The 27,858-nt window shown below is 54.2% G+C and overlaps 1 protein-coding gene across 3 annotated transcripts; it reads right to left on the minus strand.

Moving 5' to 3' along the window:
* Positions 1 to 606: 606 nt before the first annotated feature.
* On the minus strand, positions 607 to 24,241 carry LOC148381292 (prospero homeobox protein 1-like). Of its 3 annotated transcripts, none has more exons than XM_088361860.1 (6): positions 24,153 to 24,241; positions 19,322 to 19,376; positions 17,111 to 19,224; positions 14,412 to 14,519; positions 10,327 to 10,521; positions 607 to 3,223 (listed from the first exon to the last, which is right to left on the minus strand). In XM_088361860.1, the coding sequence occupies exons 3-6, from the start codon at positions 19,157 to 19,159 to the stop codon at positions 3,038 to 3,040; spliced, it is 2,538 nt and encodes an 845-aa protein (XP_088217986.1). In that variant the 5' UTR covers positions 19,160 to 19,224; positions 19,322 to 19,376; positions 24,153 to 24,241; the 3' UTR covers positions 607 to 3,037. The 3 variants fall into 3 exon arrangements, with proteins under 3 accessions (XP_088217986.1, XP_088217984.1, XP_088217985.1); XM_088361858.1 differs by lacking the exon at positions 24,153 to 24,241 and adding an exon at positions 20,848 to 21,306; XM_088361859.1 differs by lacking the exon at positions 24,153 to 24,241 and adding an exon at positions 20,642 to 20,795.
* Positions 24,242 to 27,858: the final 3,617 nt, after the last annotated feature.

The following is a 27,858-nucleotide window of genomic DNA, read 5'->3' on the forward strand; positions in this document are numbered from 1 at the left end:
GGCCAGCAAGTGACTCCAGCGACTTCCTCCCTCCCTCCCTCCCTCCCTGCGGGCCAAGAAATGAATCAGGTGGAATGATTGTTAGTACACGGGCAATAAAACACACGCACAAATGTGCACACGAGTGAGTGGCGAGCGCAGATGTGGTGTGTGCGTGCGTGCGTGCGTGCGCAAAAGAGGCAAGCAGTCTTCAGATGTAGCGACAGATGGTATTTGATTACAGAGCAGACGCTCGCCGTTGTACAAAGATGCTGTCTCAGCCCGACCTAAGGAGCCGCTTGCGCCTCCGGTGAGGGCGAGCCGGCTGGGGGGAACAAAGACTCAAAAGCGCAGCAAAGACACACAAAGGAAGCGACTCCAAAAATGAGCATCAAAGCAAAAAAAGAGTGAAAAGCGCTCAGACAAGAACAAAAGCAAAGAGCAAGAGGAGAAAGGTGAGCAGCAGGCTTGAGTGAGGTGAAGATGAGCCACACGCAAAACAGCCTGCAAAGGCAACAAATATGTTGACAGCCTATTTGGACATTTGCAGCTCACATCTAGACAAAAGTGTTTTGGAAAGGCAACACAAAAATGAACATTTCTGAAAAGAAAAGAGCAGCAAAAATGTGCGTTTTTCCTTTTTATTTCCATTTTTTTAATTGGTTTTTCACAAGCTTGCATATATACTGCACATACATTCAGTTCAAGGAGGGCGAAGGCACGAAAGGCAATTTGACTGACTACTGGTTGTGTTTGGGCCGGGCTTCAGGGAGGGAGGGAGGGAGGGAGGGAGGGAGAGAGGGGCGGGCAAACGGGGTCTCAGGAGAAACCAAAAAACAGGTTGAAACCCGTTTGAGCTTTCTAGCCTACCCTCAGCCTTGTCGGGGAACAAACAAAAACAATTTGCAAATGTCCACTTAGCTGCCAAGACCCTTCCTGTCTTCATATCATCTCTTCTTCCTTTTTTGAAAATGGACTTTCAGGTAGAATTCATTCGAAACAAACGCTTGGATCTACTTTGAGAAATGCAGTGCGGCCTTCCCCCGGTTGAAAAAGAACCCAACATTGAATAAATTAGGATAAATTAAACCAATAAATTACACACAATCTGCAGGACATCATCCACACCGACGACAGGAAAGAAGGCGAGAAAAAGCAGCCGTGATGGAATATGAGTCGGAGCTGACGGGAAAAAAAATAAAATAATAAGGAAGGAAAGAAAGAAAGAAAAATCAACACCACCGCTCCAATTGGAATTACTGCACTAGTTCATCATCATCATCATCATCATCACCACGATGACGTCATAGAAAAACAAGCATCAACAAAACACAGAACATATTGCTAAGTTATACAAAAGCACTTTTGCTCACTTAATCAGTCAGCGTCATGGATATTTACAAAGGAAAGGAAAGAAAAGGAAAGGAAAGGAACGGAAGGATGACAAGAATAATCAGAACTAGTCAAAGCATCGGCAAACAAAAAGAAGAAAATCCTTTCAAACAGCTCAGCCAATGGATCCGAGGAAATGATGGTGCGCATGTGCAAGCCGGCGAGCACGCACGCACGCACGCACGCATGCCGCCGCCGCCGCCGCAGCTTAATGAGAGTCATTTACATGTCAGGGTGGCTCTCCCGGGGGAGGGGCGGGGTGGGGTGGGGTGGGGCGGGCCAGGCCGGGCCGGGCCGCGTTGAGAATTGTGTCACTCACTGGTTCACAGGTTCTCATAATCGGCCTTTTCTCTTGCGCACGCACACGCAAAATGCAAAGCACTCAAATCAAAAAACGCTCTCAGCTCTTGTGCGCAAGGTGTGTGTCCACGCAATTTTTAGATTGGGGGAAAGTGGGACTCCGTTTTCCCGCCGTCCAACACTATTTACAGCAGCAAAGAGGCACATTTTCATCCTCTGAAAATGGACTCCACGTTTCTTTTTCCAAAGCAAAGCAAAAGAGAGAAAGAGAGAAAGAGAGAAAGAGAGAAAGAAAGAAAGAAAGAAAGCAAAATGGCAACCAATTGCTCTAAACTACAAACGACAACACAGAATGAAACAAAGTCATCGCTAAAAACAACTCAAACAATTGCCACCGCACCTTTTTAGATGTCCATATAGATTCATATTGTACAAAAAAAAAAAGAAAAAGTCTTTTGAGTGGCTCCAAGGAGGCTCCGGGAGGGCGTGGAGCCGGCTGGCAAGAGTCCGCTTTCCTTTTCTTTGTGGCACTTTGAGGCGCTCGGCGGCAAAGATGTGCGGCGGCGGCGAGAAGGCCCGCCTGCCGTCACGAAGCTCGGAGCTGCTCTGCCCGCTTTTGTTTGCTCGAGCAACCTGCCCCCTTTTCATCTATTGTCAAAAGCATCCATGAATCTGTAACGCCGACGCAACAACGTGAGCCGGACCCTCGGAGAAAATCCATAAACGACGTTGGCGGAGGCCTAATGAACGCCTTTCGAAAAGAGCCGTGTTAGCAAAAGGCTAACGTTGGCGACGGGTGAAAGCTTTTGCCGGAAACTGGACAAATTCAAACATCCAAAATATATCAACGCGTTCAAATCTCCAAATTTCAAACAAAACATTTCAAGTGATGCAAGAAGCAGAATAGTCAGCCCAGCATCTCAGCTCCCTTTCAAGACTCCTCATTGGAATCATTTATTCACTTGTTTTTTTGGGGAGGGGACAAGTGCCAAACGTCCGCAAGCAGCGGTGACCAATATTCAATTCGTCATCATACACAACAGAAAGAATCAATACTAATCACGGCAGACTCGCAACAGCAGGTCTTCGCTACTTTTGCGGGGACACTTCATCGGATGGGAATGGAGACGCGACCCAGCCTAGAAAAATTCCGGATTCCACTCTTCAGTTCATCAAGAAAAAACAAAAAAGCAACCACAAACGCAAAGCCGCGTCGCCGGGGAACGGAACGGAACGGAACGGACGCCGAGGACGGCGAGGAATGCTACCGGACAACGTTGGCAAAAGGAAGGTGAGCAGCGGAGGGAGGGAGGGAGGGAGCGAGGGAGGGAGCAAACGCAAGTGCTGAAGGCAAGTTGGAATGGGTTTACTCGTGCAGGAGCTCCTGGAGGCAGTTGGGCGACTTGAAGATGTCGGGCACCTCGCTGTCCAGCTTGCAGATCACCTTGTAGATGGCCTTCTTCCACGACGGGTCCACGTCTTTGCCCGCCACGATGGCGTTGAAAAACTCCCGCAGCGTGATCTCCGCCACCTCCAGGAAGCGATCCGGCACCTGCCGGCAAATGATCACAAAATGCTGCCTTGAAATGAGCGCCATCATTGTTTTGCTTTGGGTGATTCAGTTGACTGGATTGATTACAGGAGGCCCACTTTCTAGACGTTAGGCTTATGGCGCCGATATGACCCTAGCGTGAGATAAAAGCGTCGAGCTTCCTTAAAAGCGTTCCGCCTGAGAAAAGCCACTTCTTGCAACGTTCTCACAATGCCCATTTCCCTCCCTCCCTCCCTCCCTCCCTCCCTCGGCATGCGGCGTGACATCTTTATAAGGCTCGCTGTAAAAAAAGAAAATACAACCTGTGACCCACAAGTGGCTAAAGGACACGCACACAGTAAAGGGAAAGAAAAAAAAAACTCTCGTAAAAGTAGAAGCGCACCTGACTGCATTTCCTGTTTTGCGAACAGAGAAGTTTTTTCCTTAGGGCTTTCAAAATGGCCACCATTGTGGAAGTGGAGCGTGACCTTTTGCCTGAGCGCACGCCGTGACCCTTTGTAAGTCCAAAAAAGAAAAGGTACAAGCCGCGAGCAAACGAGAGTGTGACAGAGGCAAAGAGGAAGCACTTGAACGCTTTCGGAACCGGCAGGGCACACACACCCGCCTGGTAGGCCGGCCGGCCGGGCCGCCCGGGCCCCGACAGCGGCGCTCAGCCACAGCGCGCCTGGCAAGGCTCCGTCACACCTTGGCGCCAGCCAGCACGCTGTCACATGCAGCCGCACCTCCTTGTGCCAAGGAGATGACACATCCTGTGCGGACAGACACACACACACACACTCGCACACACACCCCGGCCACACTTTGGCTCCGTCTCCTTCCGTCAGGGCGACGCAGCCTTCAGGGGTCACCTGCTCGGATAATGCTGACTGGCTCCCTAGAAGCGGCCCAGCTCACTTCATTGTCATGCCCCAACAATTTGTGGCTTCAAAATGAAGGCTGCTCCTTCATTTTCAAAAGCTATCTTGGCATCTTGGGAATCTGAGACATGATTGGGAGAAGCTAGCTATGCTACAGCTACTGCAAGAAGTATTTGCACATTGATTTTTGGACCTTTGCGTACTTGTACTTGTGAGGACGAACGATACGGCACAATAGCTTTGGGTGGCCCCTGCTCCTCTAGTGTCCTGCAGATACTCATCACGGGTGTCAGGACACGGCAAGGTTAGCGGCCGTTTGCGCGCGCGCGCACACACACACACACGGACGGACTGTAGCAGTCATGCTTGTTCGCACACACAACACACATGGGACGACAATGTGCCCCCCTCCTCCCCCTCCCCTTCAGGTGATGAATGGAGGCTCCGAGGCCCGGTGCCTTTGCGCAGCGGTGCGAAAGGTGAGTTGTGAATAAGAAGCCCCTCCCCCCCCCCGTCCCCAAAAAATCCCAACGTCGCCGGGACGGCGTCGGCGAGGTTACGACGACCCGCCGGCGTGTGTGTTACTAAGAATATTCCCGCGTGCAATTTCTCCTGACGGACGTTTTGACTATAAAAGGGCAGCAAAACGCTGACTACGACGAGAGGCAATGTCAAGGAGAAAAGGGTATTGGTATTTTAGATCCTCTTGACTGAGGGAGGCGGGAGGGAGGGAGGTTGGGCGGGAGGGAGAGCGGGAGGGAGGCAGCGGCGATGGCGAGGGACCGCCAAGAGTCTGAGGACCCGGGGATCGGCGTCACGGCACAGTTATTTCTGTCCAATGATTTTTTTTTTTTCCTAGGTGATGTATGTAAAGTGTTTGTTTGTCACGGCACCAAGCATCAGATGCGGTTGTGAGTTGAGGCGCTCCTTCCAGCTGTTCCACGCTGGCAGAAAAAGAAAACGAGGGCTGGCTCCAGGACGTTAATCACGCTCATTCACTGCCCCCCCTCTGTCACTTGGACCGGTTGCTTTGAGACACAAGGATAAGCTCTTCTTCAGAGAGAGGGAATGGGATTTCCTGCTTTTTCGATGAGATCATAAAATATGGCGGGTGGGCAAACGTTTGAAAAGGCCTGGGGGTCCGGAGCCTGAGAAAGCTGCTCGCTCGGGGCTGCTTGGCTGTTTGTTTGCTCCCGCTTGCTTTTGGGAACTGTCAGGAGATGTATTGCACCTTCTATTTGCACAGCATTGGCCAAACAAGACAAGACCCTGGAAGATAAGGCCAAGCTCGATATGCCTGCCTGCGTGTGTGTGTGTGTGTGTGTGTGCAGTATAGCCTTGAAGGATGAAACGCAGGCAGGGACATCACACGGCCCGGTGACGGCCGAGCGGGTTAATCGCTAACTCCGGCTGGGAACCAGCTTCCCGGGACTTTTGCAGGCAGGCAGGCAGGCAGGCAGGCAGGCAGCGAGCGAGCGAGCAAGCAAGCGAGCGAGCGAGCTTCTTGTGAAACTTGAGCAGGCCTGTCGAACCTTGGCCACGCAGCCACGCTGACACGCTGGCTGGCCGGCTGGCTCTCTCAAAGTCAGTCAGTCAGTCAGTCAGTCAGTCAGTCAGTCAGTCAGTCAGTCAGTCAGTCAGTCAGTCAGTCAGTCAGTCAGTCAGTCAGTCAGTCAGTCAGTCAGTCAGTCAGTCAGTCAGTCAGTCAGTCAGTCAGCCAGTCAGTCAGTCCCCTTTGCCTCGCATATCTGTTGCGATCGATGGATCATCTACAAAGGCCTCGGTGAGTCCTTGGCCCGCGCTGTCACTTTGGACAAACACGACCCGCGTCGGCCGTCTTTCTGCCCCTGGACCACGAGAGCGCTGATAAGACTCAGGCCACGGACGAAGAGTCCAACTAGAGTCCCGGTTTTGACTCTGGCCCGCCTCCACGTGGGCTCCTGGACAGGAAAGGGGCCCGAAAGCTGAGCAAACACCCGCTGATAGCCTCGCTGGAGAATGCCGAGCCCTTGAGGCGCTTCTGCGTGTGCGCGTGTGTGCGCACGCCACGTGTTTGTGAGACTGAGCAGCAGTGGTGTCACATGAGGAGCTCTGGAGGAGTCAATGGCGGCACAGGGTCAAAGACGCCAAGTCCTAGCACGGTGCAAAGCTAGCAATGTTGATTCCTTTGATACACACTGGCAATGTGTAAGCACAAAGAGTCCAGGTCAACGAGTCATGTCACAGCAGAAGGAGGGGGGGGGGGGCTCCGGAGGTCAGCAAGTCAGGGAGACAGAGCGAGCAGGAGGCCCGAGGGAAAGAAAGGAGCGAGGGAGTCTGCGAGATGGGAAGAGGACATCTGGAGAGGGAGCTCCGGAAAGAATAGACGGGGCGGGAGGGAGGAAGGAAGGGTCACCCCACAATAAATGATGGCGAGCGAGAGAGCGGGCAGGAGGAATAAGATGTCGGGATGCAGATTGGAGGAGGACCAAGAAAGAAAGGGGGACTCATGCATGGAATTGGAGTGGGGGGGGGGGGAGTGACTTGGACACATCTGCACCTCTGATGCACGCCCCGGTCATTTTGGCACGGCTCCCTTCACCACGCTTCATTAGTCTCACACACACACAAGGAGGGGAGGTGGGGTGCCCCCAAAACGCTCCAGAAATAATGACATCATCAGCAGCTGTGCCACTGAGCAAGGTGACCAGGGACACAAGGAAGGAAAGAACCGAGGAGGGAGGCAGGAGGGACTTGGACTCAGCCACTATCACCATCACTTGCTCAAGTTTTCACTCAAATGTTGCCAGCAGGCATCGAAAAAAAAAGGTGCCTTTTGTTTTTGTCAAGGAGATTTGCCGGCTGCATCCAGAGCTCCTGCCTGCCTGCCTGGCTGGCTGGCTCTGTGCAGGCTCCGTCGAGGAGTGCGAACGCCGGTGGCATATTGCATCGCTTTTATTTTTGGCAACTTCAATCTATAGCAGCACCGTCTTATTCATCTCGCCCAGCGCAAGTCTGACTGGATGAGAAATGTTTGCCTCGGGCGCCCTCGCGTACTGCTCGCGCTTCCTCGGTACCCGCCGCAACCTCCTCACCTCCGAGGTCAGACTTTGCTTTGGCGGCGACACCCCCCGCCCACCTCGGTGAAAGGCCGGGGATAGAGGGAGCGCCCAAAACGGGCGTCGCAACAAATGGAGCCAGCCCCGAGAGGGCCGTGAAGGGAGCAACGGCTGGGGGGGGGGCACACAATGCGGCCGTTTGGACAGACAGCATCTGCTATCCCGGCAAGGGGGGGGGGGGCAGCAGGTGGAAGAGGAGGGCAGGATAGGAGCTCACTCGCTCGCTCGGTCGCTCGCTCGCTCTCCCGCCCGCCCGCCCGCTCGCTCGCCCACGGCTCTCAAACTCAAGATCCCAATCTGGCGAAAGGCACAAATTCAATGGTGGAGCGCCGTTACGTAACAAGTTTGGAGCGTTGGCACAAGTGGCGAAAAGCGCCGCCGAGGCCGCACTCTCGGCTGTTTCTCAAGTTCTTCATTCACAAGGGAAACCATCTCTTGCATTCCGACCACGAGGCCCCTGAGAGAATTGGAGCAAAATACGCCCACAGGTGGAAGAAAAGAGGAAGAGGGGGAACTCAAAACCGGGCCGCTTGTCACCACTTTTACCGGTATGCTCCTCTCTCAAAGAGATCACAGCCGCTTCCTCTTTTAAATGTCTCCGCCCACCTGCAGAACTGGGCCCGGTGGCTCCTTTGGAAATTTGAGAGGTTCCCAGAGCCGTCATAAAAGTGTCTTTTTATCCAAACGGGCCTCCATTAGCGGCTCGGACACATTCCTACTCGTGAAAGATGATGTGTGTTGTCGTTGGGGGTTCAAACGGGCAGACGGGGGGGGGGGCGCTAAGCGAGCGTTTCCACCGGACATGAAAGCGCGGGCCGCTCAAAGTCAAGGCTTGTTTGATGGCGGCGGACGTCGCAAATGAGAAAGCGCAGAAGAAAGGGAAGAAGAGAGACGAGGGGGGGAAAAGTAGGTAATTAACGCCAAAGTCTTTTAATTACCAGCTAGTGTTCATTGTGCCAGAAGGAATGTGACAATGATGCCATTAAAACTTTCCTAATAGGAGGAGAAGGCCAGGGAGAAGAAGACATGCGAGAGGGAGGACCGGGAAAGAACAAAAGCAGAGAGGCGATGGACGGAAGGGAAGGAAAGGAAGAGAGAACGGACTGAGCGAGCGACCCAGGGAGGGAGGGAGGCAGCCATATGAAAGGGAAAGAGGAAACAATCGCCACAAAAGACGAGCTGGGAGGGAAGATGGGGAGCGTATTAGGCCAACACAGTGACAGAGCAGATTAGCATCAAACAAGAAAGGCCACGGATGAGGGCGGGGGGGGGGCAGGCAGGCAGGCAGGCAGGCAGGCAGGCAGGCAGGCGAGGGGCGAGGGGGGCACTCAAACAGAGGACATATTCATTCCAAAGACGCCACCAAGGTGGATGGAACTTTGATGCTGCACAATCTGCCAAACGCAAACTTGCGTGCATGCGTAGGCTCCTGTTTCAAGTGCTGGTGCAGGCAGATAGGTAGGGGAGGAGGAGGAGGAGGAGGAGGAGGGGGAGGAGGAGGAGGAGGAGGGGGAGAGCTCCACACAAAAACAGGCCTTGGGGGCATCCTGATGCACACATGCAGTCATCGCCATCCAGCTTCACGTTTCCTCTATGACTCACACACACACACACACACACACACACACACACACACACACACACACACACACACACACACACACACACACATATACTTAAGACGGAACATCCTGACAAACTTGCGCATATGTAACACACACACACAACGCCCACGTGCAAAACAAAAAGCCCCCCCCCCTCCACATATACACACACACACACACAAACACTGCGAGTCTCGCTTGCTCGCCTGTGTGTTGGCAGAATTTGCATGGCTGGGCACATTTTGCCTGGCGTTGGCCCGAATCAGCTCCCGCATTTCTCTCACACACACACACACACACACGCACACAGACACACACACACACACACAGACACACACACCTGCCGGGCCAGCTCGTATGCAAAACAAGACAGTCAACAGCCCCGCCCGGCCGGCACTCCAAAGACTTCTTCACCTGTCCTGGCCTCTTCTTGCAAATGCTCACATTTATGAATGCAAATGCAAAACTAAAAAAACAGGGAGAAGCCGTTTGCCCTCGGCCGCTTTTCCAGGCGTACGGTGGCCGAGGGGTTTCGCTCCAAAAGCCAGTCCTTCTTTGGAAATCACACAAATGAGGCTCAATCACAAGCAGCAAGGGAACCACTTCTTTCTTTCTTGCTTGGGCCGATGGCAAAAACGGGGGCAGGCACTGGGTGAACAAAGCTTGCAGCTCAGCTTACCTACCGTCGCAAGCGACTCATCCAGGCCCGCCTGGCCTCCGAGTGCTCGTGCCAGCCCAGCTCTTCAAAAGCCTCCCTTTAGAGGACGCAAGATGGATGCGGGAAGTGCTGTGTGTGTGTGTGTGTGCATGCGTGTGTGTGTGGCCCCGGTGGACAAATAACGCGCACAGAAACAGACGGGCCCAAAAAAAAAAGCGTGAGTGAAGCACTTCAAGTGTGAGCTCTGCAAAACTCCCACTGCTCGCAAGGGCACTTGCATCCAATACGTCATCCCCCCCCCCAACCACCTCCACCACTCTCCCCTGACTCCCTCCCTCCCATGCTCTTTCTTTTGTCTCTCACCCTCCGTACCCTATCTATCCATCTCCTGCTTTCCCCTTCTCCCCCTCCCCTCTTGCTCTGGCTCAAACAGTAGGACGCTTAACCTTGATAGCGCTGAACCCCACCCCGCCCCCCAAAAGTGACACACGCGCACATAGGCGCGGGAGAAATGCTTTGCCAGCATGCTCGGTCCGGTCCAAGGGACGGGCGGCCGGCCGGCCGGCTATACCCTTGCAGGTGAACGGGCCGCTGCTGGCAAAGTGCGCCACTGCAAAACGCTGGCAGAAGGAGCAAAAAAGGAGAAGGCGGCAAAAGGTGAAGTTGCCCGTCGCTGCAAGACGAGGAGGACGGACGAGGAAGTAGACAAACAAAAGATGGGGAAGAGGCGCTCCGCTCGTCTTCCTCATTTGCAGAAAGGCCAAAACAAAACCGCCTCGCCTGCGCTAAAGATAAGCTGCCGAGGCCTTCCAGTTCCTTTCGACTTGTATCGAAAAAGAAAAAAAAAAAAAAAAGGGCCATGAAGACAAGGCAGCGGCGTGTTTACCTCAAAGTCGTTGGCCTTGTTGTAGTGCATGTTGAGGGCCCGGAAGAGCTCGCAGTCGCGGCTGACGCTCAGGTCCTCCACGCCGGCGGCGCCGTCGTTGATGGCCTGTCGGGCAAACTTCTCCATCTGGATGTAGTAGAACTCGCGGAAGTTGCTGAACCACTTGATGAGCTGCGAGGTGATGCAGCGGTTGAACTGCAACAGGGACACAAACGGCACGTTTGGAGACGTCAAGCTGCCGAAGCGCCAGGAAGGAGAAAAACGTAATAGAGACGTGAAGTAAGACAGCGAGACAAAAGCGCTGAAGTGAGAGCGTTCATCTTCCCCGCTGGGAAACAAACACCCGCCCCCCTCCCCTATCATAACTGGAAAAGGGTGGCGGCGGCGGCGGCGGCAGCGGCAGCGGGGTTTGCTCCGCAAAGGCATAATTGAGCAGAAAAACGATTAAGTCATCATGTGAAGCGCCCTGGCCCGCGGGGGGCTCAAACAAGTACTTAACCCCGTTGAGCAATTACACCCTGATTCTCCTCCCCTCTCCTCTCCGCACCTCCCGGGCAGGAAGAAAGAAAGGCGAAGAAAAAGAGAAAGGGGCCGGGACCAGCAGCCGCGGCCAAGACTGCGGCGATCTGATCCGTGCCGCTCGGCTGGATTCAAAAGGGCCGAGTAAACCTATTAAGAGCCTCAGCGGGTTCCCGGCTCTTTTTTTTTTTCTTTTTTACGCCTATGAAAAGCAGATGAGGACATACGCCGGCCCCTCCCAGCGCCGCCACCGCCACATGGCTACAAGAATGTATTCTTTATCCTCTGCAAAGAATGACTACCATTAGCGTTGGTCCGAGTTGCGAGCCGTCTGTTATACTGCCCCCGGGTGGCCGACAAGTGAAATGCATTCCTTTTATCATCGTCTCTAATTGGAGGAGGGGGGGGGGGGGGCCCAGGTAGCAAACATTTGCCGCTAGCCTGGTAAGCATCATCTGCTCGCTCGCTTGCTCACTTGCACGCAAAGCGCCCTTCCTGTGCTCTGCAGAAGAAGAATGAACTGGGGGGCCTCGATGCAGGGGGGGGGGGGGGGCAAAATCGCTGAGCGGAGCGCCGAGCCGTTTTGACATGGAGATTAGACTATTGTTCCCCGACACGCAGCGGCGTGCACGCGCTCCTCGCCATCGCCGATTGTGCCATGTAAAGACGAGGAAGTCGGCAAAGGCTGGAAGCATCGGCGGGTGACGTCACGGCCCAATAAGTCCGCCTGACATTGTCGCGGCCGTTCGGGAGGTTGCTTATTGCGACGGGGGCTGCCCTAAAGTGCGTGGTGAGCAGAAACTGGGAAATGAGGCAGAGGGGAGGGAGGGAGGGAGGGAGGGAGGGAGGGGCGGGTGCAGGTCAGCGCTGTCGGACAATGGCGTTGGGACGGGGAGGGGCGGGCAGGCGGGCGGGCGGGCGGCAGGGGGTCGGAACGTGAGCAGTCAGCAGGCCGGGGTCGTGACATGGACGCGTCAAACAAACAAACCACTGACACTTGGAAATATTTGCCGGGCAGCGAGCGAGCGAGGGGCTGCTTAAATGCACACAATGGCCTCGCTTTCCACCAAGCAGCTCCACTTTTGCCCCAAAAAATCCAGAGCGTCCACGCAGCGCTCACACCCCCTTTTTGTCTTCCGCCTCAAGCAATACAAACAATAAATGAGGAAGGATCGTGCTCGAAAACAAAAGGGCCGTTGGTTAGCTCAACTCGTCGGTACAGCACTGATACGGGTTTTGTCCGTTTACATTGCCGGCCGGCCGGCGGGCGGGCGGGCGGGCGAGCGTCACGTTTGTCCGTCAAGCTTCCGGGAAGGCGACGTAAGTGAGTGAATTACTGCCGACGCCGGCGTTTCCCAGCCGCTCGCTTTGAAGATTGCGCCCGGGCAAACGGCCGCCATCGCTCACAGAAGAGACCTTTGGTGTCAGAGCAAGGCAGCCCGCTGACGGATAGACGTGTCACTTGATTACAGAGACAGCTCAGGAGGAAATCGAAGCGAGCCCCCCCCACCCCGATCATAAAAGACACAGAAATTCCACCCGATCTAGAACCGTTTTGCTCAAGGCATCCGTTCAATCAGCTTTGGCCAGTCCCTTTGCAGCATTGGCCACTTTTGGCTCATTAACTTGCTGGTGGGAGGAGAGGATAGGATAGGATAGGATAGGATGGAGGACACCCCCAAAATCCCACAATAGCAGCTGAGGAGTGTTGGGTGGAAAAGGAGGGAACGGGCTCAAAGGAGCACATCAGCGCTGCTCCTTAATCAGACTTGGCAGGGGTCAGCCAGCACTCACATGAGATGCAACGTATACGTGTGCGTGCGTGTGTGTGTGTGTGTGTGTGCGTGTGTGCGTGCGTGCGTGCGTGGCTCGCTAAGAGGCAGATGAGAGAGAGACAGCGAGAGTGTGTTTCTCACACTCACACTCAAGAGCCTGTGAAAGGTCACCTCTTAATGCTAACAGCGCCAGATAGAAGGTGCCGCGCACTCACGCACACACACACACACACACACACACACACACCGTGTCTAGAATAGAACACACTCCAGCAGGTCCTTGCCTTGAAACAATCAAGCTATTTCTTTTCAATAGCGGGCGCCCTTAAGCAGAGCAGAGCAGAGCTGAGCTGAGCTGAGCGGGAGCGGTCGCAGGAGCGGTCGCTAGGCCTCCGCTCGGACAACGAGATGACCTCAGCGTGCTAAGCCACGTCCAGGACAGGCAAAAGCAGAAAGACAGCGAAGCCCGTCTGGGCCTCCCTCCCTCCCTCGCTCGCTCGCTCGCCTGGGCCTCCTCCTCGCCCTTGCTGGCCGGCCGGCCGGTGGCGTAAGCCCTTCCCAGTCAGCGGGGCTTTCCAACGTTTCCTGTTTTGGCAGGGGCCAATTGTGGCAGATAATCTCCGGCCACCGATTGGCTGACTGCGCACAAAAAGCGGCCCTGGAAAGCGGCCTTTTGTCAGCGCCGACTCAAATCCAGCCGCTGGCTTTTCTTTCTTTCTTTCTTTCTTTCTTTCTTTCTTTCTTTCTTTCTTTCTTTCTTTCTTTCTTTCTTTCTTTCTTTCGCGTCGCATGTGCCCTGTCTCGTCGTCAGCAAAAAAAAAAAAAAAAAAAAAGGGGGGGCGCAACGACCCTCCTCGACCACCAGCCTGGGGCAAGCCGGGTCCGACGGATGGGGTGGATTTGCGCTGGATCGGCCGGCGCTCGGGACGTCTTCCGGGTTCTTTGAGGCACGCGTGTCTTAAAAGGCGAGTCGACACAGGACGGGCCCGCTTCCCACGTTCATTAGAGAAGGGGTGGCGGCAATCTCATTAGCTCGTCCGTCTAATTCCCACACATGTCTACAAACTTGAGGCGCGGGCCCCATTGTCTCGCGCCAAAAACAAAAACAAACCAATGTGACTGATAATCCGCTTAACGATCTTGACCTTGTTTTGTTGTCTGACGAGGTCGCCTGTGATCCTCCTCCTCGCTAGCCATCAAGTCACTCAAACAAAAGTGCTTTGAATCTTTCATAAGAATAAATGTTGCCTGTTTGTTTTTGGGGCGCCATTGGCAGGTGCCCCCTTTTTTAGCCCAGCGAAAGTCACGTGACCCGCAAATGGCGGCGGCGGCGGCGGCGGCATCCAAGAGGAGGCAGCTGAGAGGAAAAGGGGAACCTTTATCTTCTCATTTGAATAAGATGGCCTGGATCTGTCACAGTGTTTACCCCTCCCTCCGTATGGTCAGAGAGGGGCGCACGCACGCACGCGCACGCACACACACACAAGCAAGCGCAACCAACAAACACGAGCTATTGTGCTGCGCTATTTTTTTGCAGTGCGGCTTAAAAATGAGCTTTGTTCATGTTCTTGATGAAAGTCCCACTTGCCGTGTATGCTACGACGCCCCCCCCCCACCTGCTCGTCCCTCCGTTGCGCAGCCCGCACGCGACTTCCTCGTCTGGCCTCTTTTGCATAAAACCGCAAGGTCGGTCGGCCTCATTGTTGACTCGAAGCGAAGCCTGAACATCATCACAAATCCAAGTTCCCTTTTTTTGGAAGCGGGCGTGTCTTTACGAGAAAGCCAACTCACCTTGACATCAGAGAAGAACATCTTGAGCATGTTGGAACTCGGGTAGCGGGTGTAGAAGAACATGAGCTTGGCCTTCTTCAGATGATTGGGCGAGAGGCCTTCCTGTATCTGAGAAAGCTTGTCGTTAAGGAGCAAAGGTTTGCGGACAGAGCATCACACAGTGAACGAGCAGGAAATTTGCTTGAACTTAGCGGTGGCTGTATGGAGCGAGCGAGCGAGCGAGCGAGCGGCGTCACGGCTAATAAAACGCAGCTGACGCCTTTTTTTGTTTGTTTTGTCGTACGTCGGCGGGCTCATTTCACAGTCAAAGCGAGCGAGCGCCTTTTGGCCTGCTCCGTGCGCTACCCTCCAGCCCAAAAGAGGAAGAAGAAGGGCTGCGGGCGGGGAAAAAGGAGCCCATTTGCATATCACAGACAAAGACAGCAGTTAGCGCCAGCGATGGACGGATGGGCAAGAAAGCCTAATGGCTTGGCGCCGCTGCTCGCCAAGCTGGGATAGATATCCAGCTCTGATGTTGCTCTTAACGGGCCAGCAAACAAGATTCAAGCGGAGAGCCGGCGAGCCCGGCCGGCGCCGAGACGTCTTCCACCTGGACCGAGCGGCAAAGAGAGGCGCTTTTGCCGGGGCTTCTAATGTGCAATGACATGGGGGGGGGGGCTTCCAATGTGAAATGACATGCCCCCCCCCCACACCTCTCTGCTTCTGCCAAAGCCTTGGAAGGCGGAGGAGAAGGAGAAGAGGGCCTCCGATGCTTTGGATCGAGCCACCCGCATGAGGGGGGGGGATCACATCTGCGCCGCTGAATGTCCCAAGCCATTTCCGTGCCGAATTAACGTCCGTATAATGTGTCTGAAGGAAAGGGACACAGAAGGACGCCATCGGCCTGTTTTGCGCTTCGGCTTGTTCCCAAAAAACAATCAGAAGTTCTCACTCTGGCAACTTGCCATGGTGCAAAGTGGTCAAGTGTCCGTCCAGCTTTAGGCAAGGCGAGAAGGCATCAGCACATGCAAAAGATCCTTAAAAGATCCTGTCTACTTTGTCTGAGAAGCAGGGGGGGGCAGGGTCTTGTGGGGAGGGGAGTGGAGGGGCACTGGCAGGCTGGCGTTACTCCTCCAGCAGGCCCGGCCAAAAGAGCAGCACTTCACTCCCCATGCCGCACCATCTGCTCCAGTGGAGGGGACACAATGGACGCGTGCGCGCGCACACAGACACACACAGACACACACACACACACACTGGCGGTCGGTCAGGTGGCTTTCAATCAGCCAAGGTGGGATGCTCCATCGCAAGGCTCCATCTTCATGGGCTCTTTCCCTTTTGAACAAAGGCGGCCCGGCCCAGCCCGGCCCGGCCCGGCCGCGGACGCCTGGCCTCTCTTGATCGTCTGCAATTCCCTCACAGCTTGCAAATGGAATTGCCATTGGACTCGCGCAGCCATTATTTTGTCATGATGGCGCGCTCGCACCAGCTGGCTTCCGCCGTTCGCAACCCCGACAAGAAATCGACGCTCCCCCGACACTCGGCCATCGCCGGCGGCGGTGGGAGCCGCTCGCCTGCCCGATTCCAGGTGTAGGGACAAGATGAGTCCGAGTTGGACGGCGGACAAACGAGCAAAAAAGCCATCGCCGCCATCTGCTCGGCCACGCCGCTCGACTTGAGCGCGCCTCGCAAAAAATGTCCGACAAGCTGTCGCCGACCTCCGAGAGAACTTAAGAGCGACTCATGAATTGGGGCAAAAACGATAAAGCGGCCGTGCGCAAAGCGCCGCCATCGATCCTAAAAAAGGTGCCCGGCGCGTTAAAAGCCGGCTGGCCGGCCGGCGGCATCTGGCCCGGCTGCTCGCTAGCTTGCTTGTTGTGTGATTATTTTCCACTTTCTTCCAGTGCCCCCCCCCCCCCTTGGTTTTCATCCCTCCATCAAGAGCAAAGGATTATGGATCCTGCGCAAAGCGTTGGGCCTCGGGTCTGAAGACAAAACGAGACGAGGTAATGAAAGATAAACAGCTCGCCGCAAACACCTGTTAACGTCCGCTTCAAAAGAAGAGACGGGGGGGGGGGCGGCAAACAAACACAAAAAAAAGAAGTATTTGGCTGCCAAGCAACAGCCCAAAGGCCCCCGGGCTGTTGACAGATCTTTATGAAATGAAAAGAGAGAGAGAGAGAGAGAGAGAGAGAGAGAGAGAGAGAGAGAGAGGGAGATGACAATGCTTGTGGGCTTTTTACACAGCGATGGATGATAAGAGGAGCGCAGGAGGCAATCTTGAATACGCATCCTGGCCGAGTCCTCGGGCCAACCTTCTGGAACATGTGCAAAATGCAAAAAAAACAAGGAAGCCGTAAATAAACATGGCCGCCTTCCGCCGACCAGACCGGTGATTCATTTAGCAGGGAATGAATTTGAATGACTTGAAGCTTTCTAAGGATAACCGAGGGCACCGATCAAATTTTCATGAGTGGGGGGGGGGGGGGGGGGGGGGGGGGGCTAAGGAGGAATACGGAAAAGAAAGAGGAGGGACTTTAGCGCTATTAGCCTGCAGTCTCGGGAGGCCGAGATAACTCAGGATGGAGAACAACCTTGTGGGCCAAGTTTTGAACAAAAGGGGCACAATAAGGGGCTGAGTAAGCCATAAGCAACAAGAAAGCCAGCCAGCCAGCCAGCCAGCTAAAAAGGAAGAAGGCTTCCGTGGCAGAAAAGGATACGTTGCTGCCGGAGTAAGGCGAGATGTCCGACATGTCCTGCAGGTCGCCGCACTCGGATTTGATGAGCGACAAGGACAGCCCCTCGGCCGTGGCGGCGGGGTGCGGCGGCGAACACGAGCGATGGTGGTGCCCCAGGTGGTGAGCCGACGCCATCTTGGTCCTCAGCCCGGCGCTCTCCCGGGACAGGTCCACCGAGTCCGGCGAGGAGCGCTCCTTGCCGGGGTAGCCGCCCGAAGGTGGGCCCAGCGGGCTCTGGAAGGGGTAGCCCATCAGGGGCAGGGGGAAGGGGTGCCTGAAGGAGGGCGGGCTGAAGCCCATGCTGGCCGACAGCGACGAAGGGTGGAGGGACGGGTGGTGGTGACCGCCGTGGGCGCCCACGGCCGAGGACTGGTGCTGCTGCTGCTGCTGCTGCTGCTGCTGCTGGTGGTGGTGATGGTGGTGGTGGTGGTGGTGATCGCCGGGCGTCTTCCTCACCACCAGCGGCAGGGCCTCCGTTTGGTCGTTGGCCGCCGCCGGCATCCCCGGGATGCCAAAGGGATCCAGCGGATTGGGAATGATGACGTCGGCGAAGCACTGCAGCCGCTGGTTGGCGCCGTGGAAGTTGGGGTTGTCCCCGTTGAGCGCCGCCGAGAGCCTTTCGGGGGCTAAGGGCAGCGGGGGGAAGGCCTGCTGCTGGGGGGCCTGCGGCGGCCGCGGGGGCTTAGCGAACACCTTGACCACCGTGTCCACCACCTGCGTCATGGCCGAGTTGAGTTCCTGCTTGAGCGCTTCCGCCAGCTGCTTTCCTTCCGAGTGCAGCGAGGCGCCCGGGCCTGCCTGGCCTTTGCCGCGGCCCGGTCCGTCTCGGCCCGCTTTGTCTCCGTCGCCCAGCAGAGACGGGTCTCGGAGCAAGGCCCGAGCCCGATCCAGGAAGTGGCCCGGATCCAGGTCGGACATCTCGTTGTCGGAGCGCAAGTCGTCGGCGCCCGGCTCGTCGGCGGCCGGCTCGTCGGCGCCCGGCTCGTTGTCGGACCTGGCCGGGCTGTCCTCGGACAGGTCGCCCGTGTCGTCGTGCGGCTCGTTGTGCTCCGAGTCGTCGGTGGAGTCGTAGATTTGGAAGAATTTTTCCTGGAGCTGTCGGAGCTGCTTCTGCATGTCCTCCAGCTGGAGCTTGAGCTGGCGCCGCTCCTCCTGCTTGTGCTCTTTCCTCTGACACGCCAGCTGGGGGAAGCTGTGCTGCTGCTGAGGCAGACGCTGCTTGCGCTTGTTCTCCCGGCCGCCGCCGCCGCCGCCGCACAGCTCGCCCGCTCGAGGGCTGCCGGGGCCCGGCCGCCGGGAGCGAGGCGCCGGGCACTCGGGATCCAGCTCCCGCTCGCCGTCCATCTCGTGGCGGGACGAGGGCGGGCCCAGGACGCTGGGGGAGTGGCTCATGCCGCGGATGATGTTCTCCACGCGGGCCCGCTTGGCGCGCAGGTGCTCGTCGTTGAGGCGCTCCAGGTCGCCCGGAGCGGGGGGCCGGCCGAAGGGCGACAAGCACTCCTGGGGGGTGCTCTCTTGCGAGGAGTTGCTGCAGGCGTCCTCCTGGGGCGCGTCGGAGCTGGCGTTGGAGAGCCCGGAGCCGGGGAAGCCGTGCTCGCCTCTGTCGGGCCCGCCGCCGCCGCCGCCGCCGCCGCCGCCGGCGCTTTTGGCCAAGTTGCTCTTGAGCAGCTGGGAGATGATGGTGCTGCCGGGGAAGGGCATCATGGCGTCCTCGTAGGAGTTGGCCCGCTTCAGCAGCTTGCGCAGCACGTTGGACTTGGACTCGCCGTCGCCGTGGTGCGGCTGCACCACCGAACACTCCACGGGCTCGCCGTCCGAGCCGTGGTGGGCGCTCAAAGAGTTCATGGCGCTAAAGATGGCCGCTTTGGCGCGGGCGATGCTGTCGGTCGTCGCTGCTGCTGCTGCTGCTGCTGCTGCTGCTGCGGCGGCGCTACTGCTGCTGCTGCTGCCCACCGTCCTCTTCACCCCGATGTCCACGCGTCTTCGCTTGGTCTGTCTGTTCAGGAGGGAGTCGCTGTCATGGTCCGGCATCACGGGCTGCTGCTGCCGTCGCCGCCGCCGCTATCGGGCCATGTCCCGCAAACACGCGCGTGTTTCTGAGCGGAAAGGGATCGAAAACAGCGCCGCACGTCAGCAAACGTACCTCACCGGCGGCGGCGGCGCGGGTTGCGGCGGGCGGGCGGCTGGCCTTACACGTTGGTGAAGCGCGGCCACGGCAGGCAGGCAAGTGGGCAGGCGGGTCTTCCACCTACAGAGGGAGGGAGGGGGGGGAGGGAGGGAGAGAGAGAGGGAGGGAAGAAGGGTTGTGGGAAACGGGCGTCAGAATTAGGCCTCCGCATTCCGGGGCCGGCCTACATGGGCTGAACCAGTTCCCACGCCACACAAAGCAGCATAAAATTATGATAATGACTTAAGCACTTGTCCTCATTTCCACGTTTGCCAACGTTAATTGGAAGGGGCACATTCAAGCAAAACGGGGTTAAGACGGACGGCCGGTCGGCCGGCCGACCGGCGGCCCGAACCTTCGCCTTCCCAAACGCTCGACCCGACCAAAAGCAAAAGAGGCCGACGGACCGGGGCCCAGGCGGCCGGCCGCTTTAGCTTTGTGCGTGTTCTGCTTGCCGAGGCCACTTAATTCTGCTCAATCGAATGGGTCACGCCGGTCAAGCTCGGACTTAAAGCGCTCTTTACAAAAATAAAAGGAAGCGGCGGCGGCGGCGGCGGCCAAATAGAAAAAGCCACAAATGCAGGAAGAAAAAATGCCAGAGAATTGTAGTTAGCCCCGCAGCCTATAGCTGTTGCTAATTTCAAATTTGAGAAGAGGAAAATTCAGAAAAGTGCTCACACAAACGCTCCTTTGGTGCCACTTGAAGAAAAAAAAAAACATTTTGCACCATTTGAAAAGGATTACATTTTCAAAAAGCAGCATTTGGGAAATTAAAACAAGAAGAAATTTGGCTTTCACAAACTGAAATGAAATGATTCGGGTAAAGGGAGACTCTGATGTTTTTCCAGAATTGTTAGAAGAGCTCAGACGGGAGGTGAAGCTTCTCTTAAGGACACACACACACACTCGCACAAAAGATAAAATAAAAAAAAAAACAACAAGAAAAAATGTGATCACCAGAAGCCTTCAACAATGGAGCTGGAAATAGTCACCAGCACTAGCACCTGTCTTTTGGGAGCCAGCACCTGTCTACCACAACACACACACACACACACACACACGCACGCACGCACACACACACACACTCTCTGTATGCTCATAAACTTCCCTTTTCTAGCAACAAAAAAACCTTGTTGAACACAATCCAATTTTGCCATCACGAAAAACGAAAGGTGTGATTCAATTCAACCAAATTATATTTTTCAAAAATATCACTTTTTAAATTTTATTTCATTTTAAATTTGACCAATTCGTACCGGACGTGCGCAACTTGATAGAGATGCGACTCGTATTTGTACAATGATGATGAAAATGATCGAAACGGACTTTGCAGGTCATCAACTTACTTTCAGCTTTCCCGAAGCTGGAACATCCTCCTCACCTCACTGATCAAATAGCGCATAACATTTCCTCGCCAAGATAGACGAAAAACATCCAACTTAATTTTTCATTTTTCAACATGCGCTTCTTTCTTTCTTTTTTTTTTTTTTTGCTCCGACCGCCCACCGGGCGCGCACCGAGATGGGAGGTATCCGAGGACAAGGTTACTTACCCCCGTAGATGATGATGATGATGATGATGACGACGACGAGGAGGAGGAAGAGAAGGAGGGGGTTACCCAAAAAATGACACACTCACACGCTCTGCCACCAAATAGAGAAAAGATCGCCGCTTGTGCCTGGATTGTGGAATAAAACCAGGCGCAAAAGAGGAAAACAAGAACAAGAACCAAAAAGCGATGCGCCGAGCTTTTTCGGCTGCCTTCCCTATATTGCCACACGAGAGATGTGCGGTAAGTGCGAGCGAGCGAGCGAGCGAGCGAGCAAGCGAGCGCGAGCAGCCGCAAGTGTGGCTGGCTGGCTGGCTGGCTGGAACGGGCGGACTGGATGAGGCGAGGCGAGGCGGCGCGCTCCTCCCCGGCCACTAAAAAAGAGCAACTTGAAGACGCAGCTGAAGGAAGCCGGAAGACGTGCGAGCGTCACGGCCGACGGGGCGTGATGTAACCGTGGCAAGCCACCAATAAGAGACGACCCCCCCCCCCTCCTATCCAAGCCCCCATCCCACCTCCTACCCCCCCCCTCCCCCCCGCGAGAGGAGAACCGAGCACTGAACTTGAACCGGGACCCCCGACACCATGCGCCCATCTTTTCGTTCTCGCCCCCAAACAAATAATTTTCAAGCATCGTGCCAGTAAGAATCTTTTTTTTTTAAATGTTGCAAACATGAATTGGTGCGATTTCAATGTTGGCGTGCTTTCCGGGTTAGTTTCTATTGCCACGAAAAGTCGCGTTGCGCGCGTGGAATTCGCCTTCTTATTAAACTGCGTGCGCAAGCGAGTTGGCCTCGTTCTCTTCTATTTGCTCGTCTGAAGCCAAATCGCACTGGACTCATATTTCAAGCTTGCGCACCTGCTACAAGCCCCGAATCTCTTTTTGCGTCTCACGGGAGGAAATGTGAATTTAGTTTCGTCATCAATTTATTAGAACGTGTCTTTCAAACGGGACGAGTCTTTTTTGAATTCCAATTGTTGCGAGATTAAAATTGCGGGGATTTTTTGTTTGTTTTACTTTTAGGATTATTGAAACGGGTTTCATCTTTTGCATACGTGTCGTTTTTGCATTTCTCCTCCAAGTTGTGCGTCATATTCGCCCCGTTTCCACCAGAGGAAAAGGGCGAGGTGGCACGCCACCTCCCGATTTGGCCTTTTCTTTTCATTTGGTTTGCGTGAAATAATTATGGCGTCAGCAAAGTTTGAGTCTGCGTGCCCCGACCCCTCCTAACACCCCCCAAGCGGCCCGCCCGACCGCGCGGGCGGGCGGGCGCGCGCGCGCACGCCGTGTTTCTTTCTCTCCGGGTGCAATTTCCAGAGGGGAAAAAAAACAAAAAAAAAAACAAGCGAAAATTAAAAGTATCAGAGCCGAAATTTGGATGTTGGCTCACTCGTCGTCGATTTAATTTTGTCGTGCCGAAGCTCTTTTGAATGCACTGACATATTTATGGGTGGTGAGAGGGGGGCAGGCCGAGGGGAAACAATATTGCCCCCACACGTGTTAAAGGTGTCCTTTGATTGCTTTCACGGATTATTCCAATGACTATTCATCTTTTTTCGATGCTTAAAAATATTTGCAGTATTTCGGTGTATTTTTATCGGGCAGAATAAGACGCAACAATTAGTTTTAAAAAGAAAAAGAATAGAGGGGCGGGCATCTTAAAAGCTGTTTTTCCCCCCGGCGAGGATGATGATAATAATAATAATGATGATGATAATAATGATGACGACGATGAAGGGTGGGCGTCGGACTTGCACAGCTCGCCTGGCGATAAAGAGTCCTTATAGGACACTTAATATAGCCAATTCCATTTCAGGAGAACCTGCAATAATGTTACACTTCATCGAATGACAAGACTCCAATCAAAATTCAGCCTTGATAAGAGGCACTAACGCCGTGCGTAATACTTTTTTTTTTTTTTTTAACTTTCCGGGGGCGCCTTTTAGCAACACATGAGGGTTAAAATATATCGAATCAACTCCTCCGTACGATGCTGTGCATTTCAACATTGCATACCTACTACAATAAATATTGTTCAATCTATATTAACACCATATGCCGATGACGATTTTTTTTTCTAAATAAAAAAAAGCTTTTCCACATTGGATGCCTGTCGAACGTGCATGCGGTCGTACTAAAGCCACTGTGGTGTAGCTATTAAAACGAATTAATTGAGTGTAAAAAAAAAAAAAAAAAAAAAAAAACAGATCGCGTTGGCCGTAATTGATGCGCCGTTGTGGAAAAAAAACAACACAATTTGCATACACTGTTGTTACTTCTTGGCTGTGAGAGCTGGCAGAGTGTGGCCCTCGGTGACCCACATCCCTCTTGCCGGGCTAGACAAGTATATACTGCTTGGTGATTATGGGGAGCGGGCGGTCGCGCACGCGCGCGTGCGTGTAAAGTTGGTCACCCACAGCCTCTCGAATTCAAATATGCTGCTGCCTTATTTGCATGAAAGGAGCCCTTGTTCGACAAACACAGCAGCGAGAGCATAATAAGATACTTGGGCTAATATGATAAGAATAACAATCATCTTAAATGCTGCAAGTCCAAACCACATTAAAATACGAGAAAGAAACATTCTCAACATCTAACACGGTTGCATTTGATTTGCTTGAGATATATATATATATATATATATACCGTGTGGGTATTTATGTTTGCCGGCTCGTGTGACGTCATTGGAGCCCGCACAACGCAATTAAAAAAAAAACAACGGCGCAAAAAACAGCAACAACTCGCTCAAAGTCAGAGCCCGGTACCCAGCCCGCCTTTTTCTTTCAACTTCGCTCCTCTACGTGCGTGCGTGCGTGACACGCCAACACACGCACGCGCCATATTCATGCATCGATTTTTTTTTTTGTGCTGTGCAAAAATAAAGCTTTCAGTTTCACAGTATCATCAGATCAAATGGCAACCGCTTGAAAATAATCATTTAAATTTACTTTCATTCTTAATTTACTGGCATCTGTTTATTGTGATTATTATTATTATTATTATTATTAAATTATAAATTAATGAAAAAAATCTACTCTGATGGGGACAGATGATTTTTTTATGCGGGAGAATTCTTGTTGTGCTATACACACGCGCACGCACGCACACGCACGCACGCACGCACGCGCGCGCGCACACACACACACACACACACACACACACACACACACACTTGTCTGATCTGAGAGGGACAATTAAGAGTAACGGGGTGTGTGAGAGGCTTCCTATAGGGAATATGCTGCCAAGTAGCTGTAGAGTAAAGCACCTCTCGGCCACCCCCCCAAAGCAAATGTTTTTATCGGCCTACCTGTTGTCTGTCCCGTGTAACTCCGGTGACCTTTGAAGTGTGCACCTCAAGCCCTTGCTGGGCGAGCGTTGTGGACTCAAGCAAGCAGCCTGTAAGAACAAAACCAAAAAAATCAGCATGAAATGTATCCTACGAATGTTGCCGTATTTACTTTCTTGAAATGAAGGCATGGCAGATGGATTCGTTTCTTTTTCAAATCAAATCAACTCTCGTAAAATGTATTTTGTGGTTGTTTGGAACAGACGAATTGAATTCCCTATTGCTTTGGTTTTCCTAAGATTTGCTTGAATCCCGAGAACCCAGGTTCTGTGCATTTACTGGAGCACGTCGGCGTCACTCGCACACACGCTCCCGGGCGGGCACGTTCAAAGACCCGGAGTTCCCCCCCCCCCCCACTGGACTCGGGCGTCTGCCAGCGTGGCTATAAATCACCCTGGTGCTGGTGCTGAGGGCAAGGCGCACCTTGTCCACTCCTGGGCTGAATAAACCATAACATCCTGCCTCTCGTGCCGCCCGCCGCCCTCCAAGCACGACCTGAGAGGAGACCCCCCCCCTCCGCCTCCCTCTTCCTCCCTCCCTCCCTCCCTCCATCTCTCCAATGACTTCCTGTTTGGAGAAGAGGATGAAGGCTAAACAGAACAAGGGCGGCAAAAGGGCAGCAAGCACAAGCAACGGGCGGGCTCCTACGCCCCGAAAAGCTGCAAATCTGAAACGCACGCACGCACGCACGCACGGCTGCCCACATGAAAGAAAAGGGGAAGGCAGAAGAAAGAAGGTGGCAGGTTATCTGCCGATTGTTCCCCTTGATTTTTACAGCCTCGCCGGGAGAAGCTGAGCAAACAAAGCGCCCGGCCGGCCCGGCCCGGCCCTTGGCTCCACTTGAAGGTGTCGGTGCGGACAAAAGACGCTCGGAATCACCGTTTGGCCGCCCGTGGAGCTTGGCGGGCTCCCACGCCGTTGATTACTTCCTCCCCAAATTACCTTTGCAAGTACAAGAGAACCTCAAAAGCTGGAATTGGCGGGGCGGGGCGGGGCGGGACGAGACAAACGCACGTGGGGTGCACCAGGTCTCAGGGATTTATACATTCCAACACACACACACACACACACATTAAAAGAAGAGATGGCGTGTATGTTTATTTTCGAGGCTGGGACGCTCGGAATAGCGAGCGCGAGGCACGGCGCTATTTATACAGCGTGGCTGTCATCGTGGCCGTAATGTCCAGCTTGCATTGGGAGGAGACGCCAATGGCCTTTTTTTCGTCCCATGAGCACCTTCTTCCACTCAGCTGCATTGGACTGGAGTGTGGCCAGTGCATGTGTGTGCGTGTGTATGCGTGTGTGTGTGCGTGTGTGTGCGTGCGCGCGCATGTGTGTGTGCGTGCGCGCGCATGTGTGTGTGCGTGCAGCACCGTTCCAAATGCCTTCATACGTCAACTACAAAGGAGGCCATGCCGATGCATGCAGAGCACCAAGAATAACCCTTTGTCTCGTTCTGCTGTCCAGTAAATGTTGGGGGGGGGGGGGGCATTCAACATTTTAGCGTGACAAGGTTCGACTTGCTCCAGGAGTGCAACAAGTCGTTTCTAATTTGGGGAAGAAAAGGCCACATTATGTTTTTCAGGAGACAACATCGAGGCACATGGGCCTCTATCTCGCTCTGCTGTCCAGTAAATGTTGGGGGGGGGGGGGGGGGGGGGGGGGGCATTCAACATTTTAGCGTGACAAGGTTCGACTTGCTCCTGGAGTACAACAAGTCGTTCCTAATTTGGGGAAGAAAAGGCCACATTTTGTTTTTCAGGAGAGAACATGGGGCCTCATCTTGAGCCACTGGAGGACGAGGACTGGCGATGGGTCGCTCAGGCAATGGCCAGATTACGCCACGCTCACTTAAGAGGGAAAAGGCGGCGCCCTCTTAGCGCAAGATTATCCGTTAAAAGGAAGGCGGACGGCCTCGGAGACGGCGGATGAGAGACGGATGGATGGATGGATGGATGGATGGATGGAGAGCTTGCCGGGCCGCTTGCATCAATCTGATGAGAAAAGACGTGACGGACAGAAGCAGGAAGGATGAGCTTTTCTCCACGAGATGCGTGCACTCGTGGATGACCACGTGGGACTCCAAATTCAAGTTCAGAGCATGAAGGCAACGCCGTGTTGAAATCGTGCTCATCTTGAAATGCAACGAGAAGAGGCTCAATCAAAAGGGATGAAAAGATGACGCCGCTCTTTGTGTTGCATTCAAGAGCCCCAATTTCACCATAAATACTGTTTGTTGGTCAAGCAGGTCATTAATGAGTGACAGAAAAGGTAGTGTGTGTGTGTGTGTGTGTGTGTGTGTGTGCGTGTGTGCGTGCGTGCGTGTCATAGTAATCCCTATAAAATCCAGATTTCTCAATCCGCAAACTCAAGCTGACACTTTAAATAAAATCATTCTAATCCCGCATGCTAAGAGAAATGAAAATGAGGAGATTAACGTGTGTGTGTGTGTGTGAGTGTGTCATCCTCTTTCCGTCACCCCCTGAGACTGTCCTCCTTCCTAACATTGCGAAATCCAGACACACAAACCAACTGTTCCTCCTGACCACACGCACGCACGCACGCACGCACGCACGCACACACGCACACACCGTGGAGCAATTGGAGGCTGATCCAATGAAAGGAGGGCCAGCGATGTGTCTTTCTATTAGCTCCTAAGTGTTGCGAGCCCATGCAGAGGCAGGACGGTGCTCCAGGATCAAAGTTGAGCATCCCAAATTTAAACATGCGTTTGATTGTCGGCAAGTAGGCCAAACGGGCCGTGATGGCCTTACGGGCACCGGTGGACCCACTGGGTTCAGGTGGGTCCCTTACTGGTGATGGCCTTACGGGCACCGGTGGACCCACTGGGTTCAGGTGGGTCCCTTACTGGTGATGGCCTTACGGGCACCGGTGGACCCACTGGGTTCAGGTGGGTCCCTTACTGGATTGGCTGCGGTGGGGACAGGCCAAAAAAACCCAGAATCTTCTGGGGAGGGGAGGACATTTGTCACAGGGGGCGAGCGAGCGAGCGGCGGCGAGTTGCTTCTTTTTCCAGCCGGCTTCGTGACCCGCAACTGTCTCGCATGAGCGAGCGAGAACTATGACGGGTCGAGCCCCTGCGCCGAGAACCCTGGCGGCTTCCACTTTATACGGACGAGTCAAGCGCACTTCCCTTTGTGAGGGAAAAGCCAAAGTGAGACTTTTTGTCTTTTGCAGCAACTAACTGAGGGCAGGTGTGCAAGCAAACACACACACGCGCGCACACACACACACGCACACACACACACACACACACACACTGGCACACGTGAAATGCACAAAAGGCTCATTGTGTGCGTCGGCTGGGCTGTTCTCCTTTTTAATCTGGGATTATTCCCGTCATGACGGCAACACAATGCTCGAGTTGATGATGGTAGGAAACGTCGCCCCAATGACGTCGGCGCCGGCCGTCATCGTTCATGTTGCGCTCGTTCACGAGCAGACAGACTAACCGTATTCAATCTGGTTCATGACACCGACTTTGTTTTTTCTTTCGAATCTTCAATTTGTACCATTCATGCCAGTTTCATGAACACATCAAGACAATGACAGATTGCGCACTTCAAAACGAACCAGGTCGACCAATAGCATCATTGGAGATAAAGGAAGAACACTCACGGGCATAGGTTCTTGATCATCCGCGAAG

The sequence above is a fragment of the Syngnathus floridae genome, chromosome 19 (assembly GCF_059516105.1).
Source record: "Syngnathus floridae isolate MCC-2025c chromosome 19, RoL_Sflo_1.0, whole genome shotgun sequence".
Classification (NCBI taxonomy): domain Eukaryota; kingdom Metazoa; phylum Chordata; class Actinopteri; order Syngnathiformes; family Syngnathidae; genus Syngnathus; species Syngnathus floridae.

What these genes read in the sequence shown, in the direction of transcription:
- LOC148381292 (XM_088361860.1), bottom strand. Translation starts at nt 19,159, where the DNA reads ATGCCGGACCATGACAGCGACTCCCTCCTGAACAGACAGACCAAGCGA. An exon ending in CGCCTTACTCCGGCAGCAAC is followed by an intron (nt 14,520 to 17,110) that starts GTATCCTTTTCT and finishes AAGCTTTCTCAG; the next exon opens with ATACAGGAAGGCCTCTCGCC. An exon ending in ACAAGGCCAACGACTTTGAG is followed by an intron (nt 3,224 to 10,326) that starts GTAAACACGCCG and finishes ATTTGCCGGCAG; the next exon opens with GTGCCGGATCGCTTCCTGGA.